Source organism: Poecilia reticulata, linkage group LG19 (assembly GCF_000633615.1).
Source record: "Poecilia reticulata strain Guanapo linkage group LG19, Guppy_female_1.0+MT, whole genome shotgun sequence".
Taxonomy (NCBI): Eukaryota; Metazoa; Chordata; class Actinopteri; order Cyprinodontiformes; family Poeciliidae; genus Poecilia; species Poecilia reticulata.
Genome location: NC_024349.1, coordinates 22,726,342 through 22,747,363, shown reverse-complemented (window position 1 = coordinate 22,747,363; position 21,022 = coordinate 22,726,342). Strand labels below are relative to the sequence as shown.

General features: G+C 39.9%; 1 protein-coding gene across 1 annotated transcript in view; it reads right to left on the bottom strand.

The window, feature by feature from the left end:
- The window catches only part of LOC103481978 (cytohesin-3), a 41,980-nt gene that overhangs the window by 13,606 nt on the left and 7,352 nt on the right, over positions 1 to 21,022 (bottom strand). The window contains exons 2-8 of the mRNA XM_008437841.2: positions 12,239 to 12,321; positions 11,059 to 11,123; positions 9,306 to 9,372; positions 8,709 to 8,827; positions 5,692 to 5,772; positions 5,487 to 5,599; positions 61 to 209 (exon numbers count right to left, since the gene is read on the bottom strand). Coding sequence (XP_008436063.1) covers positions 61 to 209; positions 5,487 to 5,599; positions 5,692 to 5,772; positions 8,709 to 8,827; positions 9,306 to 9,372; positions 11,059 to 11,123; positions 12,239 to 12,321 — 677 coding nt within the window. The remainder of the gene's footprint in view (positions 1 to 60; positions 210 to 5,486; positions 5,600 to 5,691; positions 5,773 to 8,708; positions 8,828 to 9,305; positions 9,373 to 11,058; positions 11,124 to 12,238; positions 12,322 to 21,022) is intronic.

Sequence of the window (21,022 nt, the reverse complement as noted above, 5' to 3'; positions counted from 1 at the left end):
CACACACACACACACACACACACACACACACACACACACACACCTATTACAAACTCTCACCCTGAGAAGCTCTTCTGGCAGATCACCTCCTTCATTGATTCCCCTGTTCATGGAGATGAAACGCTCGACGGGGGGCTTGTCTCTGACGTTTGGATTGTGTAGACTGGTGTTCAACATGATGATAGCGAATGACAACACATAGCAGGTATCTGCAACAGGAGGAGACTGAATATGTTAGTTTTAATCTCCTCCCATTAGTCTCTGACATCAAACAGTATTTTTTATTTTTCTAATTTAAACATCACTTTAAGTTGATCAGTATGTTGTTGGTAATTTGTGACTTCCTCTTTCTCTGGGGTGTAAAACAACAACATTACCAGCCTTTCAATTACAAATGTGTACAAATCCTTGTCAATATCCCACTAGTGTCGAAAAAACACGACTTCGCACTTAAAGTCTCTCCATTAAAAAAGAAACGCTATTAAAAATCACAGGTAAATAAGCTTGTTCTCGCAATAAGTCATTAAAAATATTCCGCCCCGCCCCACCATCCTACCACCACTTCCTGTCGTTTTCTTTTTCGTGGTTTGCACAAGCGGCAATATCCGATTGTTAATCATGTGACTGTGTGATGTGAAAAAAAAGTGTTTGCCGTTTCGCTAAATAAACCAATTCTGATACGGACGAAAAAAATCATGTTATCCTAGTCAGGGTTGCCAAACCTGAAGACTATGTATTAATCCCCCTTGTTAAATAAACAAAGGTGAATACAAAAAATAATCAAAATCAAAATAATGAAAAGATTGTTCCACTTCACAGCGTGGGAAGGCGTCTTCGTTTTAGTGACATCTAGTGGCGATACAGGAGAAAGAAAAGCAACGTGTAGCTGGCGCAATGAAATCTGTTTTGGGTGAAAAGGTAAAACTTTTGAGGCCTTCGTAATATCTTTATTATGTTGGGTTAATTATTTTGTGTTGTTAGATGTGCTAGGAAAGCCTCCTGTGTTACGATAAACCAGCACGCTTGTGATGTGATTATGCAAATGTTATGGGGACTAAAACATTTTATTGATAACCATTCATCCTCTGTTTGGACTGCTTCCTGTTCAAAGACCGCTGGTGATTATGACCATAACTCATCTGCTGGATTACTTCAGGTTTCAATAAGTGATTCTACAAACCCAGTAAACCCGCTGGACCCAGAGAGGCAGTTTAGTGTGTCGACTTCCAAAGTAGCACTACACATACTGCTGTGATTCGTACAAATGAATGATGTAGGCACGGCTCGAGATGATATGAGATATGAGAGATGAGATGAGATGGATTGTATTAATTATTAAAATTAATTTTGCTCCTTTCTTATAGTTGTTGGTTAATATGGGAATGTTTTTGTCATGGATGTTTTCATTTTTTGTTGTTTGTTTTCTTTTGTCTCTTGTCTGAGTGTCAAGGCAAATCCAAACATATTTACTTTCACAAGTGGAGCATTACAGTTTTTTCTATACTGCTCTAGTTTGTCTCCAGCAGTCAATGGTGTTCACATTTCCATAATCCCCAGTGTTGGCAAAACCTGGCTTTGTATAGTGATCTAGGTTAGTGTAACCTGGGTTTGGGTTGGCATAAAGGCCGAGCCAGGCATGTACTGGCCTGCATGCCATTGCCAATGTAAAGGCGTTTCATGCAACCAGTGGAGGTTGGTTGCATGGAGGTCCATCTTTCCTCAGACCTCCCCGTTTGTGTGGAGGTCCGTCTTTGCTTGGACTCCTCTGTTTGTAGGGAGCCTTCAGTTTGCACTGGTTGGGTGGAAACTCTAGAATGGTTATTCACCAGAGCAAGGTTCAACTTCACCATCAGGTCTGCAACCTGACCCTGCAGAGATTTCATCGTTTCCTCCTGTGCTTTGAATTTGTAAACTTGCTCAATGTGACTTTTGAGTTGCTCCTCATATTTAAGTCTCACTCTGTATTCGTCCATCAATGGTTCTATCAGACTTTCATTGCAGGAGGCATATTTCTGAGCCTCCCTCTTGAAGTACTTGAGCTCCTTAAGAATGCTCTTGTCTTTGGCTGACAAGAGAAGAACGAGAAGAAGAACAACACAACAGGATGGAGGGCAGAGGAGGTAGAAGTATGGTTATGTTAAGACTCCTCTACAGCAGAGACATGGAGAAGACCTCTTTGATAAATCTGTCATCTCTGGCTCAAGGTTTCTTCCATGTACACGTTTGACTTTCATGCGTTTTTTCTCTAACATTTTTTGCAGTTTTTGAATCTCTTCCTGCTGTGATTTGACTTCAACCTGATATATAATTCTTCGTTCTCTTTCCTCATAAAAGATCTCTCGTAGCGGTCTGTGTTACCGTGAATCTGAAGAAGCCTCTGACTGAACATACTTTGTTTTCCCAAGTCAGTCTCATGAAGAAGATGGTCAAGGTTGACCATAATTTCTTGATTTTATGAAGACTCCCTCTTTGCATCGTCATCTTCAGATGTTCCACCGTCTTCCCCAGAACAGAACCAGAAGAGAACCATCCTTCTTTATCAGGTTAATGAGTCTTTTATGTCCCTGTTGCTGCCACAGCAGATGACGGCAGAAGAGATGATGCTCTGAACAACAGAGAGCAAAGATCTGCAACATCTTACTGCAAAAGTGGAAGGATTTTAGCTTCCTGAAAAAGTCCAGTCTGCTCTATACCTTCTTAGAGACTCTTCACTGTTGCGTCTCCAGTCCAACACCTCGGTGTCCAGATGAACACCGAGGTATTTATATTCCTCAACCTCCTCCTCTTCTTTTCCCATGATGGAAATAGGGTTTGACTTAATCATGCTCCTCTTGAAATCAACCATCATCTCCTTTGTTTCTTTTTCCACATTTAAGATGAGATGATTATTCCCACACCATGACACAAAGCGCTCCACCAGATCTCTGTACTCAGCCTCTTGTCCATCTCTGATTCACCCGACAACTGCAGAGTCATCTGAGTGTTTCTGTAGATGACAGAAGTCGGACTTGTGCTGGAAGTCTGAAGTGTAGAGAGTGAAAAGGAATGATGAAAGTACAGAGCCCTGTGGTGCTCCTGTGTTACTGACACACAGTCCTTCTGTCTCACAAACTGCAGTCTGTTAGTGAGGTAGTCATAGATCCAGGTGATTGTTGAGGCCTCCACTTGTCACAGAGCAGATCAGACTGAATTGCACAATTGTTGTCATACAGAATGGAGTAAGTCCCTGTTAGTCAACACAATAATGATACTCCGCATGCCATTGACTACATTTTACTTCACCTCAGCATTGTTGCTCATTTTCAGCATCAGACGGCTGGCTTCAAACTGACAAGCACACTTTGGCAGACCCCTTTTAAATTTCTTCAGAAATGTTCTAGTTCATACTGCTCCAGTCCCATCGTCTCTCTCAGCTCCAAGCCCTCCCACCCCCCACCTTTTGTAAAATAAAAAAAAAAAAACCTCTCTCTACTGAACACAGCACAGCAGGGGGACGTTTGTGAAAGAGGAATTTTCATGTAGTCCCACAAAGCAGGAGAAGACAGGCCACTTTCATGTGTTGGTTGTAATTAAAGACCCGCGATCATGTTGTTTTTATGAGCTTAGTGCGTTGGCATTGTCAGGGTCGGGGTCCCATGGTAACGCTCTGTCCCACATCCACTCTGACTCATTAAAATGTCCTTGTCGGTTTTGGGCTTTTTCCAGATGAGGCCTGGGATTAAACATGTGCATTTAGTTCAATAAACTGTTTAATCAGGAAATTATGGAATGAAAAAAAAAGAAAAAATACCTTATCAATATTTTTCTAATATTTTGTTACCTAATGACTATGCATCCACGTCTCAGCGAATAAAGCGGCTCCGCTGTTGCTCACTAGGTCTCTAAAAGCCCTTTAAATATTCACTGATAGATGTAGCTGCAGGCCTTTGTTTATCACAACAGCATGTATCACTCAGCCAGGTTGACTCTTCCTGAATAATGAATGACCCTCGTTTGTTGCTGTTGTTTACTGTGCAGCTGCAGATAAAGCGGCTAGCAAAAATATTCAAGCCGCTTGAAATTTCTCTGATTATTTTACACATCAGAACCATGAACTACAGTGTATTTAAATGGGATTTTATGAGACGGGTCAACACAAACGAGAGCATACTGGTGAACAGAGAGTCAAAGGATATGAGGCTTTGAACATTCTTCTAAACCCTTACCCTGAAAAGTGTGGCACGCACTGGAATTTAGTCCTCCAGTCTGATATCCTGTCAGGTATCTCTCATACAGGAATGTTTTTGGAGGGTTTTTTGGTTTCAAAATCACGCCTGTCCACAAGAAACCACGTCCAGAAATTGTTTCACTCAACATCGAGAATAGCCCAAAACGCAATGTTTTTTTGTTTTTTTTCACTCCTCCAGACCTGTAAGTGGCGCTAAACATAGAGCATTGGATATGCACATCAAGCCTTCACATGAGGTTAGCACTAAACAGGACAAGACGACAAAAATGGTGAACAACAAAGCAGGAGGGAAATCTTTATGTATTAGTTTATTCTGCGGTAGTCATGGACATTGAGTCTTTCGTTGTTATGTACGACACTTAAGACATGCTTGAGGCTACTGGTGAGTTCAGACATTGGTCTGATACGTCAGCATTTTAATGAAAAGAGGTGTTTTTGAAGTCCACACAAACACGCAAGAGCAAAATTTTCACAAACTTTTTTTCTGTCTTTTTTTCTTTTTAAGCAAAATGTTTTGCGTCCAGTAAAAGAACACTAGCCTGGCTATTACATTCCTGTGCTATTCCGCTTACACCTCAGTCTGGGATTTCTCCAATGGACTGTAGATTTTTGACCAGACCAGTCAGAGAACAGAAGGAGAAGTTGTGAGGGATGACATCCATTTTCTGCTCTGTTTTAGAATTGTAGTCTGCCTGTAGTTTTAGCGATGGCAGTGGAAGAAGTGAACAAAGATGTTCAGTCTGTGTTGGCCAAGCTTCCAAATATTGAATTAACATTAGCAGCCATCTTGTTTGGCTCTTCTCTCTTTGCAGTGGAAGACGGTTGTTTAGAAGATGGGTAGCGGCTGTTTTAGAAAAGGAACTGTCGAAAATGCGACAACAGATGACTTGCAGCTGTAACTGTGTTGAAAGGTGATGGATACAGCACTTTCTCTCACTTCACTGTCTGATGCTGCTTTGTCTTGAATAAATAGTATGTTTTATATTTTAAAAAAAAATCACATTCAAATATGTTACTAGTCGCCATTTTGTTGTATGGGTTGGACCAACATTTACACAGAAAAGGCTAAAAACACACGTCTGTTTTCATCTCCCATGTTTCCTGGTGTTTTCTCAGTCCTGCCGCTCCCCTCCCCCTCAGTACTAACACTCGTCATGCTGGAGAAACACATGAAGAGCTACTGGAGCTCATCTGACAGCTTTGTGATGGAACACCTGAGAGAAGCATTCAGGAATCTGTAAGCGGCGGTTCGTCTGACCTGTGGACTGGAAGACTCCAGGGTTGCACTGGCAGTAGCGCGAGGCAAACGCCTCCATCATGCGGTCGATCTTCTGGGCTTCACCTGGCAGACGGAAACTCCACAGGAACTGCCTGAACGGTGGAGAACGTGACAGGATGCGTTTAATATTAGACCTTCTCTTCTCTCTGAATACGAGGCAAGGGGGTCAGATCTGTCTTCTCACCGCAGCGCTTGGACAAGGTTCAGGTCGGCGAACTCATGCAGCTCCACAAAAGCCTGAAGCACCTTGATGTTGAAGTCGTCCCTAGTTTAGAAAAGAGAATTTACAGTTTGATTTTATGTAAAGATTCATCAATCTTTGATGAATCAAGAGCTGCCTTTCCATTACATATGTGTGTAAATCTTTGTCTATGTTCTGCTAATGTGGAAAAACACAACGCTCATCATCTATCAGCCAATCAGAAGAGACGTCGGCGTATTATTCAGGTGTTGGAGCAACAAGCCCCGCCTAGTTGGGAGCAGCTACGTATGCAGCGTTTTTGGGAAATTACAGTAATTACATAACTTTTTATGATGTGTGTGATGCTGTGAGAGACCTGGTGGAGCCAGCTGGACATTGTCCAAAAATCCCCAGAAATAAACCATCATCCTAATAGTACTTCCTATCGTCTTCTTTGTGGTTTCCACCAGTAGTAACATCCTGCTGTGGTCACGTGACTCATGATGCAAAAAAAATGTTTCCATTGCAGTTTTGTGAAATACATCTATTTTTATATGGCTGAAAAAACAGTTTTTGAGGCAATAGCGCAAAAACCTTTTGTCGAAAACGTGATGTATTTTTGTAATTACAATTTTATGGTTAATGGAAACGCAGCTAATGTGAATGCAGGGTGAAACTCTTCCTCTGCATTCCAGTCGTTCCTGCATCCTGCTGGATCAGATGCTCCGTGGGTCTGGGCTGATTTGAAGGAGAAATGTTCAAAAAGCTCCGCTCTGCGTTTCTTTCTCTGTCATTAGTTTGTCAAGGCGGCTCAGGGCTGTCAAAGGACAAGTTTACCTGCTCTCTGATTATATTTATTGTATAAAATCCAGAGCCTGTGCGTCTCCAAGCCAAACCAAAACCATTCTGACGTAGATGTTTGCATTCTGTGAGCCAACATGCGTCTGAACACAATAATAATCTCACATTTCAGTAACACTCTGTGCTGTATTCGGAGGCAGAGTGTGAACTTTCTGCTTATTGCCGGTTTGGATCTATAAATGCAGCCATATTGGAGCAGTTATTGCTTTTTGTCCGTCACACCTACAGACGCCTGTCCTCCAAGGACAGGCGTCCGCAATAATGGCGTTTCCAGACGCCATTATTGAGAAGTAAGTTGAGTTGAGAGAAGAAAGCTGTTTGTAAAGCTGAAAGTAAAATACAATAAAAATCAGAGCTCCTTTGCACAACTCCCCATCTTCATCTTGGCCACTGCTCGGTGTGTAATGATAGGTTCCTGCTTCTTGTATGTTTAATTAGTGATAATTACTGAGTGCAGACCCTTTAGCTTGTGCTTCATGTGGCTTCAGTGGGTAGGTGGCCTCTTTGATGATTCTCGGCGAATAAAGCCTTCAGTAAATCATCTAATGTCTGACTAGAAATGCACAAACAGATGCACAAGCGGTATGAGCTTTAACTGTTTGGTAAAAGCACCAAAGAAGAACCGGAGTCGTTCCTGCAGCTCCATGCAGAACGATGCATACCTGAAATCATCACCGTCTTTGTTCTCTTGGTTTTGGGAGATGAAGATAGAAACAAAAACAGAAAAACGAGGAAGCTTCTGTAGTCATTAGAGTCCACCTTCACACTTATCGGTTATCTGAGTCCCTGGTAAGTCAGCCGATAGCCTACATCCTGTTTACGTGAAGCTTTAATCGGCCAATAACGGTTTTAGGGCATTTCTCTTTAAAGCAGCATTATAATGTATTTTCAAGGCACAGAGTGACATTTTTATAGCACTATCAAGTAACTATGGTAACTTCAGTTGTTAAAAAAATGCTCTATATATTAAATATGCCTTAAAAGAAATTTGACTTTGAAAAGTAGCACCTTGAAGTTGGGTCTTTGTCTCTTTAAGAAACTCTGCCTCCAGGAAGTCATCACAACATGGCTCCTCTATTAACCCTTTAACAACATTTTTATCAGCGTTGCTCTGAGAAATAGCTCCTACAATGAGCTCAGCAGATGTGCAGATCCACCAGCTGTTTGCTAATTATTGCTGGTTAGTGTTTTCAGAATAATATTTGTTAGAAATCAAAAATTGTTTTTCTAAGCAACAGAACAAAAAATGTCCCAAAGTGACTCACATCTCAACCTTTTCTATATTAATGTTTCTGTTTCTTACTGAGGTTGATTTAGTTTGAAAATAATCCCTTCATGCGTTTAAACATCTGCGACGTCGCTCTGCATCTGGGACTCATTTAAAATGCATGACTCTTCTTTATGAATATGCAAATGAGCTCCTCCCCTTTCCAAACAGCTCGTCTGGTTGCAGCTGCTCACCGTCTCCTATTTTTGTTTGCCAAATATGTTTGATTTTGTTGGTGCTCTTTCCAAATCTATAGCAAATCAGACATTTGAGCCAAATGTTTGCGATTTTAATATTAAGACAAAAATTACAGAGTAAATTTAGAGATTTTTCATTTAGAAACAAACCGTTTGTAAACGGATAGGAAATTTAATTGCGTCTCTTGGAAGCACATGCATGGAAACACAACAATGGCAAAAGTGTGGCTTTTTCCGACAGTAGCAGAGTATTGATAAAGTCTGCGTACATTTAGAATGGAGACACGGCTACGGACATACAAGTTATCTGAAAAAGAAGTAATAAATGGTTCTTGTCATTTTTATTATCACAGTAAAGTATTGTGATTAAACTTTAAGCCCACATCGCCCACCCATACCAATACAATACTAAGTGCTTTAACTTTATCTCATAAGCCTCGTTCCTGTTAAACTTTTGACTTTTAGTATTTTTACAGCTAGGCCTGCAGTGTGAGGAGCTAGATGGTTGTTTTTCCTACCAGCCCTAAGTCCATGTGGGGAGCTTCATACAACAAAACACCCACACCGTCTCACAGCTTCATTTCTACGGCAGCTTTAGTCATCTTCTCCTTAATTAGTCGACACAGGCAGTGATCTTCTTCTTTAAATCTCAACGGTTGGTGTAAATCTCACGCAAAGAGGATTTTCTCTCTCACCGCTCGCCCAAGTAGTCCCCGATGACGGTTTTGTTGAGGCCCTCGCCTTTGTAGAGGAACTGGGCGATGTCTTCCGGAGTGTTCTGGAGCAGGTCGTTCTCCAGCAGGAACTGGATTCCCTGCAGGAGAGAGAGAGAGACGACAAAAACACATGAACGTTCATCTCAGCCCCGTGTGGAAACGACAAACTTCTTTCTTCTTTGTTTCAAACAAATCAATAAAAAAAAAAAGAGACACAAAAAAATACTGCTTTGGAACATAAGAATCAGTCATTTTAGCTTCCATACTTGTCTGAAAAGGAGAAGATTTTTTTTTTTACTTTTTTTTCACTCTTTTATGCTATTCATCAACATACTCTTATATCAAAATACATATGAAAATCTTGCATTAAAAAAAAATCATCATTTTATACTCTATTCCTTCTAATCCTCTAGGAATATCTTGTGTTATTCTGCTGTTTCTGTATATCTTCCATAAAACTACAGTAATATGTATGTTTTTGTAGCTTTTATTGAATCTATTTCTTCTCGTTTCTATTTGTTCTCACAGCTGAGTCAGTCTGAGCCTGGTGGTTCTGATGGAAACAGAACACCGAACCTTTTTGGGATCCATGTTGAATTTCTTCCTGCCCATGGCAATCTGCTTGTTCCTCTGGGACGTTTTGCTGCAACACACACACACACACACACACACACACACACACACACACACACACACACACACACACACACACACACACACACACACACACACACACACACACACACACACACACACACACAAGTTTCATTTAAACCAAAGCAGACGTGAATATGACATTAAAATATGACTGGGATATTTATTGGGATAATTCTATCTGGAAAAAAGAGGGGAAAATGACAAAGATTCTAATTATATTATTAGAACATAAATATTCTAATAATATTTATGTTGACTGAAAAAAACAAATAAATAAATGAAGATCATTTAGAACGTTGCTGTCAACGCTTCCTGTCAACAGCAGCTGTTAGTTTATCTATGCAAAGGCTACAGGATATGAATCCCATACAAATACATATTTTTGACACATTTAGTTTTCCTTATATATTTTAAAGCTAAATCCAGCTCGATAATTGATTTTACAAAAATAAATGAATAAATGTAAATAAGTGTATGTAATTTTCAAATTGTTTTAGAATAAAAATTGGAATATTTCATCCTGTGTCGAGGTTGTTTTGCTGATGTTACATCTTTTAAATGTTTCTTGTTTCATCTCTACCAGATTTTAATATTTAGAGATGGAAAGTTTTGTCGTTTGTTTTTGGCAAAGCAGCTCAAATTCTGTCAGATTGGATGAAAAGGTTCTGGAAACATCCATCGTTAGGTTTCACCTCTCTTTGGGGTTTAGGCCTGGACTTTGACTGGGCCATTCTGACACATGAATATGCGTTGGTCTAAAGTATTTCATGGCAGAACCTCCAGCTATGTTCCATCGACTCTGATCAGGTTCTGGCTAACGGAGCAGCATGATGCTGCCACCACCATCTTTAAACATGGAGGTTTATTGATTTATTTATTTATTTTCTACCACACAAAAAACAAACATATATGCTTTTCATTCAACTTCACAACTATATAGAATAAATTTGACATACATTACCTAATCCCTATATGACATATTCAAGGGTATATTTTTATACTGAATAAACTTAAACATCCTGGTGAGCCTTGTTTTAAAAGTATGTTTTAAAAAATTACTTTTAAGGTGATATTAAACTTATTACGTTTTTTTATATGTATATTTTTTATTGGTCTGATGTAATATTGTGAATTTAAATCTTGTGTTTTATTACCTGTTAGAAAAATCATCATGATAAAGAGAATTAAAGGTGTCAAACATGAGTTTCTGTCTAATTAATCTATAATGAGTTTCACTTGGTGATGGAGTTACTGAAATAAATGGACTTTTCTATAATATTCTGACTTAATGAACAGATCTGTATATGTAAACAAAAGCATTTTCCAACAAAGAATCACTTTTGAACAACTTCACAGCCCAAAGAGAAAAATTTTCAACCTTTTTCTTTGTAAACAAAATTTGTCGTAAAACCTTCATGATCGTTTTTTGTACTTATGAACACCTACTGTAGAAATTGCTGCATACTTTACATATTTTACAGCCAGATTTCTAAAAAATATACTGGGATACAGTTTTTTTTACTGGCAATTTAGACTAGAAAACATCTGAACAAATAAAACCTGTGAAAACACAGAGAGGGTCTATCAAGGAGAGAAACCGTACACAGAAACTACTATAGGTGTAAATTAGCATAATGTATCCAAGCAGCTATAACCGTGAACTTTGACCTACCTTTCCCCGACACACGTCAGCTGTTCAATCTCTGTCATGACTTCTGCGATCTCAAATTTCAGCCTCTGGGAGAAAGAAAGCCAATCATTATCCAGAGGTTTTCTGTCTTTATGACAAAACAGAGACCAGAGCAACGTTCAGCACCGGGACACACATCAGGTAGAATGAGTAAACTGGCTGCGCAAAGATCGACAGTTGGGATATTTGCATCATCCACATCATTCAAATAGACCCAGAGAGGTGGAGGAGAGACAAAGAGCTGCTGATTCCCATGAAATTTCAATTCAAATTCAATTCAAAAGCACTTTATCATAAAGAGAAATTAAATGCTTTTTGAATACCTGGATAATATCAACCCTGCAGTGAAGATGAGTAATAAAGATAAATGAATCTAAAAAAATAAATAAAAAGCAACTTGAAAAACTTCTCTCAATTGTATTTTTTTTTTTTTTACAGAGGAAACATATTTATCTATACTGCTCAAAAAAATAAAGGGAACACTTAAGTGTTCTCTTTATTTTTTGAGCAGTGTATTTCACCAAAAAATACAAAAGGAAAGGAGGACAATATTAAGGTTTGTACACTCCAAGAAACTGCAAATGTCAGTCTGTTAGAGAAGGTAATAAATGATAACAAAGGACATAAACAGAGAAACGTAAAACAGGAAGATTCTTTCCACAAGCATTTTGTAACTTTTGGCACCATGAATCCAGATCACTGTGGATAGAGAAAGGAACAGAAGAACGGCTCCAATGACAAACTGCTGCATCCTGAGGCACAAATGAGCGTAATCACAGATCCTTCCTCCCACCATCTTTCCAACAAACTCAATTAGTTTGTTGTTGTTTTCTTATGCATAAATATACAAGCACAGTTTGTACATTCTTCTAATTTCCTGCTCATTAATCAGGAACATTCATTTCGGAATCTGAGTATGTTATTTATGTTATTTTTAATAACCGTGCAGACTTTTTACTTACTTTCCGTTTTTATGTTTTTACCTTAGTGCAGATTTAGTTTTTATTCTATGCAACAACCCAACTTGAAGGAGTGGGCAAATATCTGTGCTCAATTAAATTTGTGATTTCTTCGTTGCACACCCCAGTGGGAAATAATAAATGGATGCAGCTACTACTGTGACTGATTCCTGCAAAAAAAAAACTAAAAAAAAAAAACGCACCTCAATGTCATCGAGCAGCTCCCTCTTCCTCCGCCGGATGCTGGACAGCTCATCCCTCTCCTCCAGGGACAGATCCTCAGGGACTGAAAGACAGACACGATGGAAAAATACATCTAACTTTAACTTTCATTTAAGCAGCTCCCACATCTCTTTTGCATTCTGTTCTTTCCTCATCTTGCGACAGCACGAAAGAAACCGAAAACCTCTGACTTGCCGAGTTAAATGAGAAACAAAAAGTGATCAAGCACCAAAATGCACCAGAACAGCAGAAACTCTGTGAACTCAGTGAAAAGCTGCAGCTGTTCTTCCTCCATCAGCTGGAGAGGCGAATATGAAGAGCCTGGACATTCGTCTTAACTGCAGGAAGAGAGAAGGCGAAGACTCTTAATTATTTCAGCTGAAAAGCGTTTTGGCTCGTCCCTCCTCCCCCATCTCCATTTGGCCCAGGGGAAATAGCGCTTAATAAAACTAATCCAGATTAGGCTTTCTTTCATTAAATGTGAATTTGGCAGTTTACCACAGCCTACCACCCCGCCGACCTCCGACCCCCACGCCCTGAGTGTTTGCCGCTCACAGTAAAAACAGGCGAGTTTAAAGGATGAATTTACTTTTTTTAACCTAACTTGTTTGATTCGCCTCAGTTTGTCCCAGAGTTCTCCAGACACAGACGGGAAAATTCATGAAGCTATCTGCAGGATCTGAATACTAAATATGAAAATTCACATTATAAAAATATTTCATCTCTTATATTGTAATATTTTATAATTTTGCAATACAAAATTTTACATTTTAGTTTATGTTACAATACAGAATTGTAAAAATTTTATATTTTACTATAATTGAATTTGACAATCCACAAAATTATTATATGAAACAATTTTACAGTTTTATACATAAAATTGTTACATATAATCTTTATTATATCTAATGATATAACAATATATTAATATAAAATATATTTAATCAATATTTTCTCATGGATTATATGGACCAATTTTCTAATCTAGTACATTTTTAACTTTGATCTTTAAGCATCACTGAAAGGTTTAGAAATGAATCAAAGACTAGAGAAACAAAATATTTCTCTATTAGTAAAATCATTAAATCTATGTTCCAAGATAACCTATATGTTCTCTTGGATCACATCAACAGCTGTTGTGTTTGTGGCAAAAAAAAAAAAAAAGCAACTATAACTTTCTGCAAAATACCAAATTATCATGCTGGACTTGTTTAATTCTGCATGTATTTAGATCTATCTGCTCTGTGTGTGGCAAAAAGCAGATCCAGAAAAATGAAGGAGATTTCACTTCTTCATGAATTTATATCTGCTGCCCTTTGGGAAATCCGAATTCAGTGGGAATTTCCACTAAACTCACACCAGGAAGCATTCAGGTGAGCTAAGGGCTAGCCAGGTATTGCTGCACATGGTTGAACAAACAACACTGAAGGGGTTTCCCCACCCTGTTGTGTGGTGATGGCGAGCAGCAGGTACACAGGAGAGAAGCGCTGTGGGGTTTCCTCTGTGGAGCCGGTTTCAGTAGACAGCAAAGGGGGATATGAGTGAACAATGGCCGACAGTAGCAAAACAAAGACGTTAATTAGCGCTGCTGACCCCGGGCTGCCTCTCTGCTCTTACGCAACACTGCTGCGTGCGCTCGGAGTGGAGCTTTAAAGCCAATTACAGCTTTTAGAAAGTTTCAAGGCTTTAACACAACTCTTTGATGTTGGACTTAAGGAATCGCTTTTAAACTTTTAGCCCACTGTTCTGTACTTACAGTTAAAGTAGAAAGAAACTTTCATGGATTTTGCCTACGGGACTGAGACACAGCTACAGTTAATTAGGCTAACAACATCTAAGTGGGCTAGAGATACTCCAGCGGTGCACAGCCCCGTTCTTCTTCTACTGTATCACAAGGCTTGCAGTAGCAGACATCTACCAGAAACTTGTTCTTGTTTACAATTTCACCCTAAAATCTATAATATACGAATATAAAGAAACAGCGTTCTGAATATGTATTTTCTGACTTCCTGCTGTGAGTTATTTGTACCACTGTGTGAGAAATCACTGTGATGATCGCAGAAGGCTCAAGAAGCTGGACAGAGGGAATTGTGGACATCAAGTTCCTACTTAAACTGGTACCCCTGTGACCCGACAATGAGTAGATAGATGGATCTGAGTGCTTCTTCTGAATTAACTTCTAAACACATTACTGATACTAAAAATGTCTAGTGATCATCAAATATGTACGCAAGTATGATGCTCATTTAAAGCCTGACAGTGTCAGGTAGTTCTTCGTAGGTCAGATGTCTGAATGTACGACAGTGAAGGGTCAGGGCATTTACAGCTATGCGAATCCAATCTCTCTGTGCAAACGCCTGACATATAAACAACTCCAATCTTGATTTATTACAAAATTAATAACAAAACTATTAATGTACACCTGTTTACACATGTTGAAAGTCCAGGTTTCCCTTATTGCAATCACTTTAGTCCTTCAAATCCCACAAAGTATTAGAGAAGAGGTTGACTGACGTTTTTGTCCAGGTGTTTCCTTCTACATTGGGTCCCACCAGTTAAACTGTTAACACACTTAAACCCACCGAGTTTCTTAACATTGCAAATGTGTGCAAAACACCGTCAATATTTCACTAGTGTTGGAAAAAAAACACAATTTCACCTCATCCCAGCAGCAGAACTTTTTACGGAAAAACAAGATTTTGCTACAGACTACAAAGAAAACAAAGCCACACTTATATAACCAATGAAAATTAAGTGGGATGTGAGCAATAGAAAAAAACCCTCTTCAGATCTTTGAGGGGTAAGAAATTCACAGAAGCTCCTGAGGGTTAGAAACTTCAAACCGCGCTCCCCAAGAACAAGAGCCTCCAGTAATTTCCCCCCCTCCAAAAAGCAAAATCCCTCAAAATCTACTTTGAAGACTAAATCCCCTGCTGCTCTTCACACCCAAAACTAACAACTGCTACTGACCACCCACTGGAGCCAGAGGCTTTACTGCACAAAATACCATCAGTCACTTTAAACAACTCAGACCTCCATCTGGTCACACAAAAACCCAAATTTAGGTTGTTTGTTGGGTTCCGATTGCCAAGCTACAAAAACCTGATTTAGGGATTTCACTAAAACCGGTGCAGAGTGAAAATCCCACGCTCACTTAACCTTGGCAGTTGTCCCACATGGACTAAGAGGAGAATCATCCAGATTCACTGGCTTTAAGCTAGCAACTTTACCCTCTGTAATAATATTACAAGTGGATGAGCTTTAAGTAGACCAACAGGTAACCCTGTTACCCAGCTTGGTGTTGGAATGCGCCGGGTCACGTGTGTGGAAGACGAGGAAACTGCCGCTGGATCCAGATTCTAATCTGAGGCCCGCTGTCCCAATTCCCTCTGAGACATGCTCTGTGTTACGGCGCGGGTCGTTTGCACAGACAGTCCGACATGTGGCACATGAGCTCAAAAGACACCACGGCCTGCTGGCACTAATCCCACACACACTCACCCTCCCCGACACCGATTAAGCCCAATATGAGTGTGTTAAGGCGGAAGTTCAGCACACAGATCCGTACAACCAGATGTTCTCTCTGCATGGCTGCAGTTCCACTTTAACCTATTTAACTTCAGTGATGCAAAGTAAAATAGCATAAAAATATCACGATTAGCAGCACAAAGTGAACTAATCAAGTCAAAATAATAATGAACCTCAGATCTTTAGCATCTAATATTAACTTCGGTCTCTGTGTACTTTTACAGTTAGTGGAGGCACTTGCGTTAATTGTGAATGTCCTAATCCAACACATAGAACTTGATGCCTACGAAGGAAACACGGCACATAGTAGCTAGCTAGCAGCAAAGCTAGTGCTGCGCCTAGCTTTGTTTTAAACTGATAATAGCTAACTTTGAGTCTTTTTTCCACACCAACAATTTCCATATTAACCGTGATTCCATCAGCATTTTTTATGCACTTTTTGAAGACAAGGTTGATGGAAATTACAAAATTTTAAATAACTCCATCAATTTGGCTTAAAATTTCTAAATGTTTTTACATTTACTCCAAGTGGTTTTTGACTTTTCGGAAAAAGTTTCGATGTGCTAAAGGGGAAATGGAAACATTTACCAAATAAGTTCTGAGGAAGTGAATGCCTACGTCCACTGGTGTTTCTGTGCCTTACCAGAGGAACGAAACCCGGTCAAAGTCCAAACTTCCAGCTCGGAGGGGAGGACTCTTTTTTTTTAGATGTTTGGTCCATGATAATTAGCAACCACTACTTCCTGCTTATCACAGCCCAGCATAGTGTCAACAATTACACTTTGTGTACCCTGATTGATTCGCTCCAAACCATAGATAAAAAAATACAATTGGCTTACATTTTCTTGTTTTGTTTTCCTTTTATTTTAAAAGTTCATTTAAAATTGGGATTACAGTAGATGGATATAGAGCCAGAGAAGAGTCTTCTTGTTCATGCAAACCGTCAGAGTTTTGCGTTGGGCAAAGTTGTTGCCTAAATAATAGACTTATTAACACGCCCTCCCTCTTTACAAAATCAGAAAAATACTTTTAACATCTAGCAAAAAAATACATCTTGATTTTTTACATTTTAAAAGCAACAAATACATGACTTAACCGTCTTTACTTCCTGGATACATGCCAGATGAGATTCAGCTGTACCTTCACACCATACGCAGTTCCATCCTACATTATCACAGTATGTTTGTGTTGCAGATTGTTCAGTAATACTTCAGTATAAAATCCCAAGCTTTTGCGTGACTGAAGAGATTTGGGGAGCTATTGTGACCTTTAGTTGTTAACCAACTCTGGGGATACAGGCAGAATCTGGGGCTCGGATTCTACACTGATCTGCTGGATAATCTGCAATTTCTGAAAGGACCTCCTACTGTGTGGTTTGGTTGCAGGGGAGGTGGTCTGTACATTATCTGCTCTTTATATCACACATCTGCTCAGCATCTGCTCCTATGGCAACATTTGATTCAATGAATCTTGGGGCTTTGCAACCATAAGATGGCAGCCAAAGCTAATCCTGACCCTCAACTAACCCAAAATCTGAAGATCTGATCAGTCTGAAAAGGAGTGAGATTGGTGTTTTTCTTCTGGCCTCTCTCTGGGTGTGTGTGATCCCAGTTAACTTTGTGTTCACTCACAAACACAGGTGGTTCTCTACTTTCAAGCACAAGTTGAAATTATTTCTTTTCTTACAGATCTGAAAAATCCAATAAGGGTGAACTCAGAAATCAGCTGCTGACTGCAATATCAACAATGCAAAAATAAGGCGTTTGTGTTAGTCATTAAAACCACACCGCACCATCCAACAGCGGATCGGTGCAACAGTGGATGTACCAATCCACTGTTGTGCCTTCCGATACCGATACAGATATCTAAGGTTAAGTATTGGCCAATACCAAAAAAAAGTGCTCGAATAGACTTACTGTCACACTTTTTTTTTTAAGGTAGACATAAATTTACTGAATTAAAAATGCATTTGATAACTGTGCACCAGCACAACACACTTAAATACACCAATAGCTTCACAAGCTTGGTCAAACATGCAAAACTAGAGCTGGACTATCTGGATGAAAAATGTATCATGATAAAAGCATTTCATATCAGTCAATATCAATAATTACAGATTTGATACAGATTTTATTTCAAATATCTGAAATCCTGCTAATCTGGTGGTGTGACCGTTTCCGTTTTATCCACAGTTTTCATTCTACGGCATTATTTTTTTTATGTACATTTGAGCAGGTTTGAGCCCCGTCGCTTCATAACTGACCTCTTTCATCTGCCTACATCCCCCAAAATTTCTGGACTGAAGGTCAGTGAATATACTATATGCTGAATATTGAAAATTCTATCAGACACATTATCTATTAATATTGATCATGTATCTATTTCAATATGTATAGTTATTAATTTATTGTCCGGCCCTATGTAAAAACAACACAACTTTCATTTGTTTAGTCAGTGCTATTAGTTCAGAAAGTGACATTTCTGAACCATTTGAAATTGCTTTATCATTTATTTTACATTATATACTCTTAATATAATGTAAAATAAATAATAAAGCATGATGTCACTCAGAGCACAAAGCATCGAATTAAGCTTAATAGATCTGTCCTTATGGATTGGGCACATTGCCATCGAAACCTGATCTAGAACTGTTTTGAATATCAGGACCATATTAGACCGGTGCAGCTCTAGTTTGTCTTGTGAAAATGTCATGTATCATCTCATCTAGTAAAGCTGCAGGTTTTGTTTTGAAAGCTGACCCACTCATTAGACACTCAAGGTGCGTAGAAGCTGGGTGTTTCCCCGTTTGTCTTCAGCCAGAAGGCAAGAAAAACACGTCGCCCCTGAGGCTTCCGTGCCCCCCCCATCCAGACCTCGCCCTCTCCTAATTCTCCTTCCCTTGACGTTGGGTGCAGATTACTCAGTGCATCTCTGCTGCTGTCTCTCAGTGCTGCTCCCTGATTTCATTTGCCATGCCTTTTTTTTTTATTATCTCTGCTCGCCATCCTGCTCTTTAAGAGCTTCTTCTCCTACTTACACCGCCGAGTAATAATTCCAGGCAAAAGCTTTGCCTGCTCTGTTTACAACAGCAGAGACACTGCCTTACAACGAGATACAATGTCTCTCTCACACACACACGCACACATACACACACTCAAAATGCCATGGAGATGGCAACATGTAGGAAAGCCTCCGCAGACTCTTTTCTAATCAGCTCCATATGTAGTCTCCTCTTTGAGCTCAGACTCAATCCGTGCACATCTCGCGTCGCCACTGTCTGTGTGTTTGTGCGTTGGCCTTGTTACATCTGGTATGATGTTCTGTGTTTTGACCACAAAACCTATAATCTTTGCCGTCTAAATAATTTTCAAATCATCCCTTAAGCCTTCAAACAACAGCACCCGCCCACTGGGTCAACCGCTGGGGCTGTAAAGAGCATGTTTTAGCACCTCATAGCGCCTCTGCTTTATAGCACACAGGAGTCTCATTTGTCTAAGCTAAAATAGGTTTTTTATTTTTGTTTTATTAGGTAAAATGTTTCCATGACTGTCAACACAAGCGTGGGAAAAAGTAATTACACCCCCGCTGCTCTTATGGGATATCAGAGGGTGAGCTGCAAACATGTGTCGCTAATTAGCCAATCACCCCAGGCTGCTAGCCAGGCAACAATAAATCCAGCTCAACGACAAGATACATTTTTAAGAAAAAAAACTATAGTACCCCATGTTTTAGAGTGAAGGTTTCAAAGATTATAAACTTTGTTTTAAAGGATCATAATTAATGCAGATTATTCCGGTCCGTGTTTAGTGACCAAAAGAATGAGATCGCGGAAACATGCAGCTGAAATGGGTTTTCTCCGTAGTGTGTCTGGGTTCTCCCTTAGAGATAGGGTGAGAAGCTTGGTCATCAAGGAGGGTCTCAAAGTACAGCCGCTGCTCCTTCATGTCGAGAGGAGCCAGCTGAGGTGGCTCAGCATCTGGTTAGGATGTCTCCTGGACATCTCTCTGGGCACGTCCCACCGGGAGGAGACACAGAGGAAGACCCAAGAGACGCTGGAGGGACTATGTTTCTTGGCTGGCCTGGGAACGCCTTGGGATTCCCCCAGAAGAGCTGGAACAAGGGGTTGCGGAGAGGGAAATCTGGGCCTCCCTTCTTAAGCTGCTACCCCCGCGACCCAACCCTGGATAAGCGGAAGAAAATGGATGGATAGATGGTTTAGTGAGTCAGTGGCTCTCCTGTCTGTTGGTAACTCAACATTTGCAGATTCACTTTTTTGCAGATTTCTCTGGGAAACTGAGTTGTTCATGAAGAAGGATTTTTTTTTTTACAGAGCATATCTAAAATTCCCCCCCCCCCCAAAAAAAAAATCCAGCTTTGGAAACTGAAAAACTTTGGCACAATGCTACTGGCTTCCATTTGCAAAGCAGCCAGTCCAGGAGATTTTCTTTGCCACTCATTGGCTGCACTGCCATGAACAGGAGGTAGAAGAGATCTTGGGTAGCTAATTAATGCGTATTAAGGTATGTTTGGTGTTGAACCAAATATACCTGTCTGTTAAAACAGGCAGCTTAGAATGTTTTTAGAAGGAGTTTAATGGAATCATGAATTGGACCGCCACAAAAGCTTCTTATGATGTATTTAACCATGTGGTCTGAGGTGTTCTGAATGACAAGTAAGCTTAAAAATGCTCCTTGGTGTGTTTTCACAACTGAAGCAAAGCTTCATAAATCTCAAACTATGTTTTAGAGCATTTAGATCATTTTTGTTCAGTGCAAAATGATCTAGTTAAACTAAAAACAAGAGGCAATGAGAAGCAGTCCAGACTCTACTAGTAGTACGCTGACAGGACGTTTAAAACTCCTAAGTTAAATGTTAGCGGCTAACAGTTTTGCCAATGCTAACAAGTTGTTCATATCGTCTCTCTTCCTTTGCGGAATGTTTCTATGTTCTACCAATTGGCCTCTCCAAATTGCCCCTAGGTGTGAGTGTGTGTGTGTGTGTGTGCATGGTTGTTTGTCCTGTGTGTCTCCGTGTTGCCCTGCGACAGACTGGCGACCTGTCCATGGTGACCCCACCTCTCACCCAGAACGTTAGCTGAAGATAGGCACCACAGCAATCCTCCCGACCCCACTAAGGGACAAGGATGTAAGGATGGATGGATGGATGGATGGATGGATGGATGGATGGATGGATGGATGGATGGATGGATGGATGGATGGATGGATGGATGGATGGAT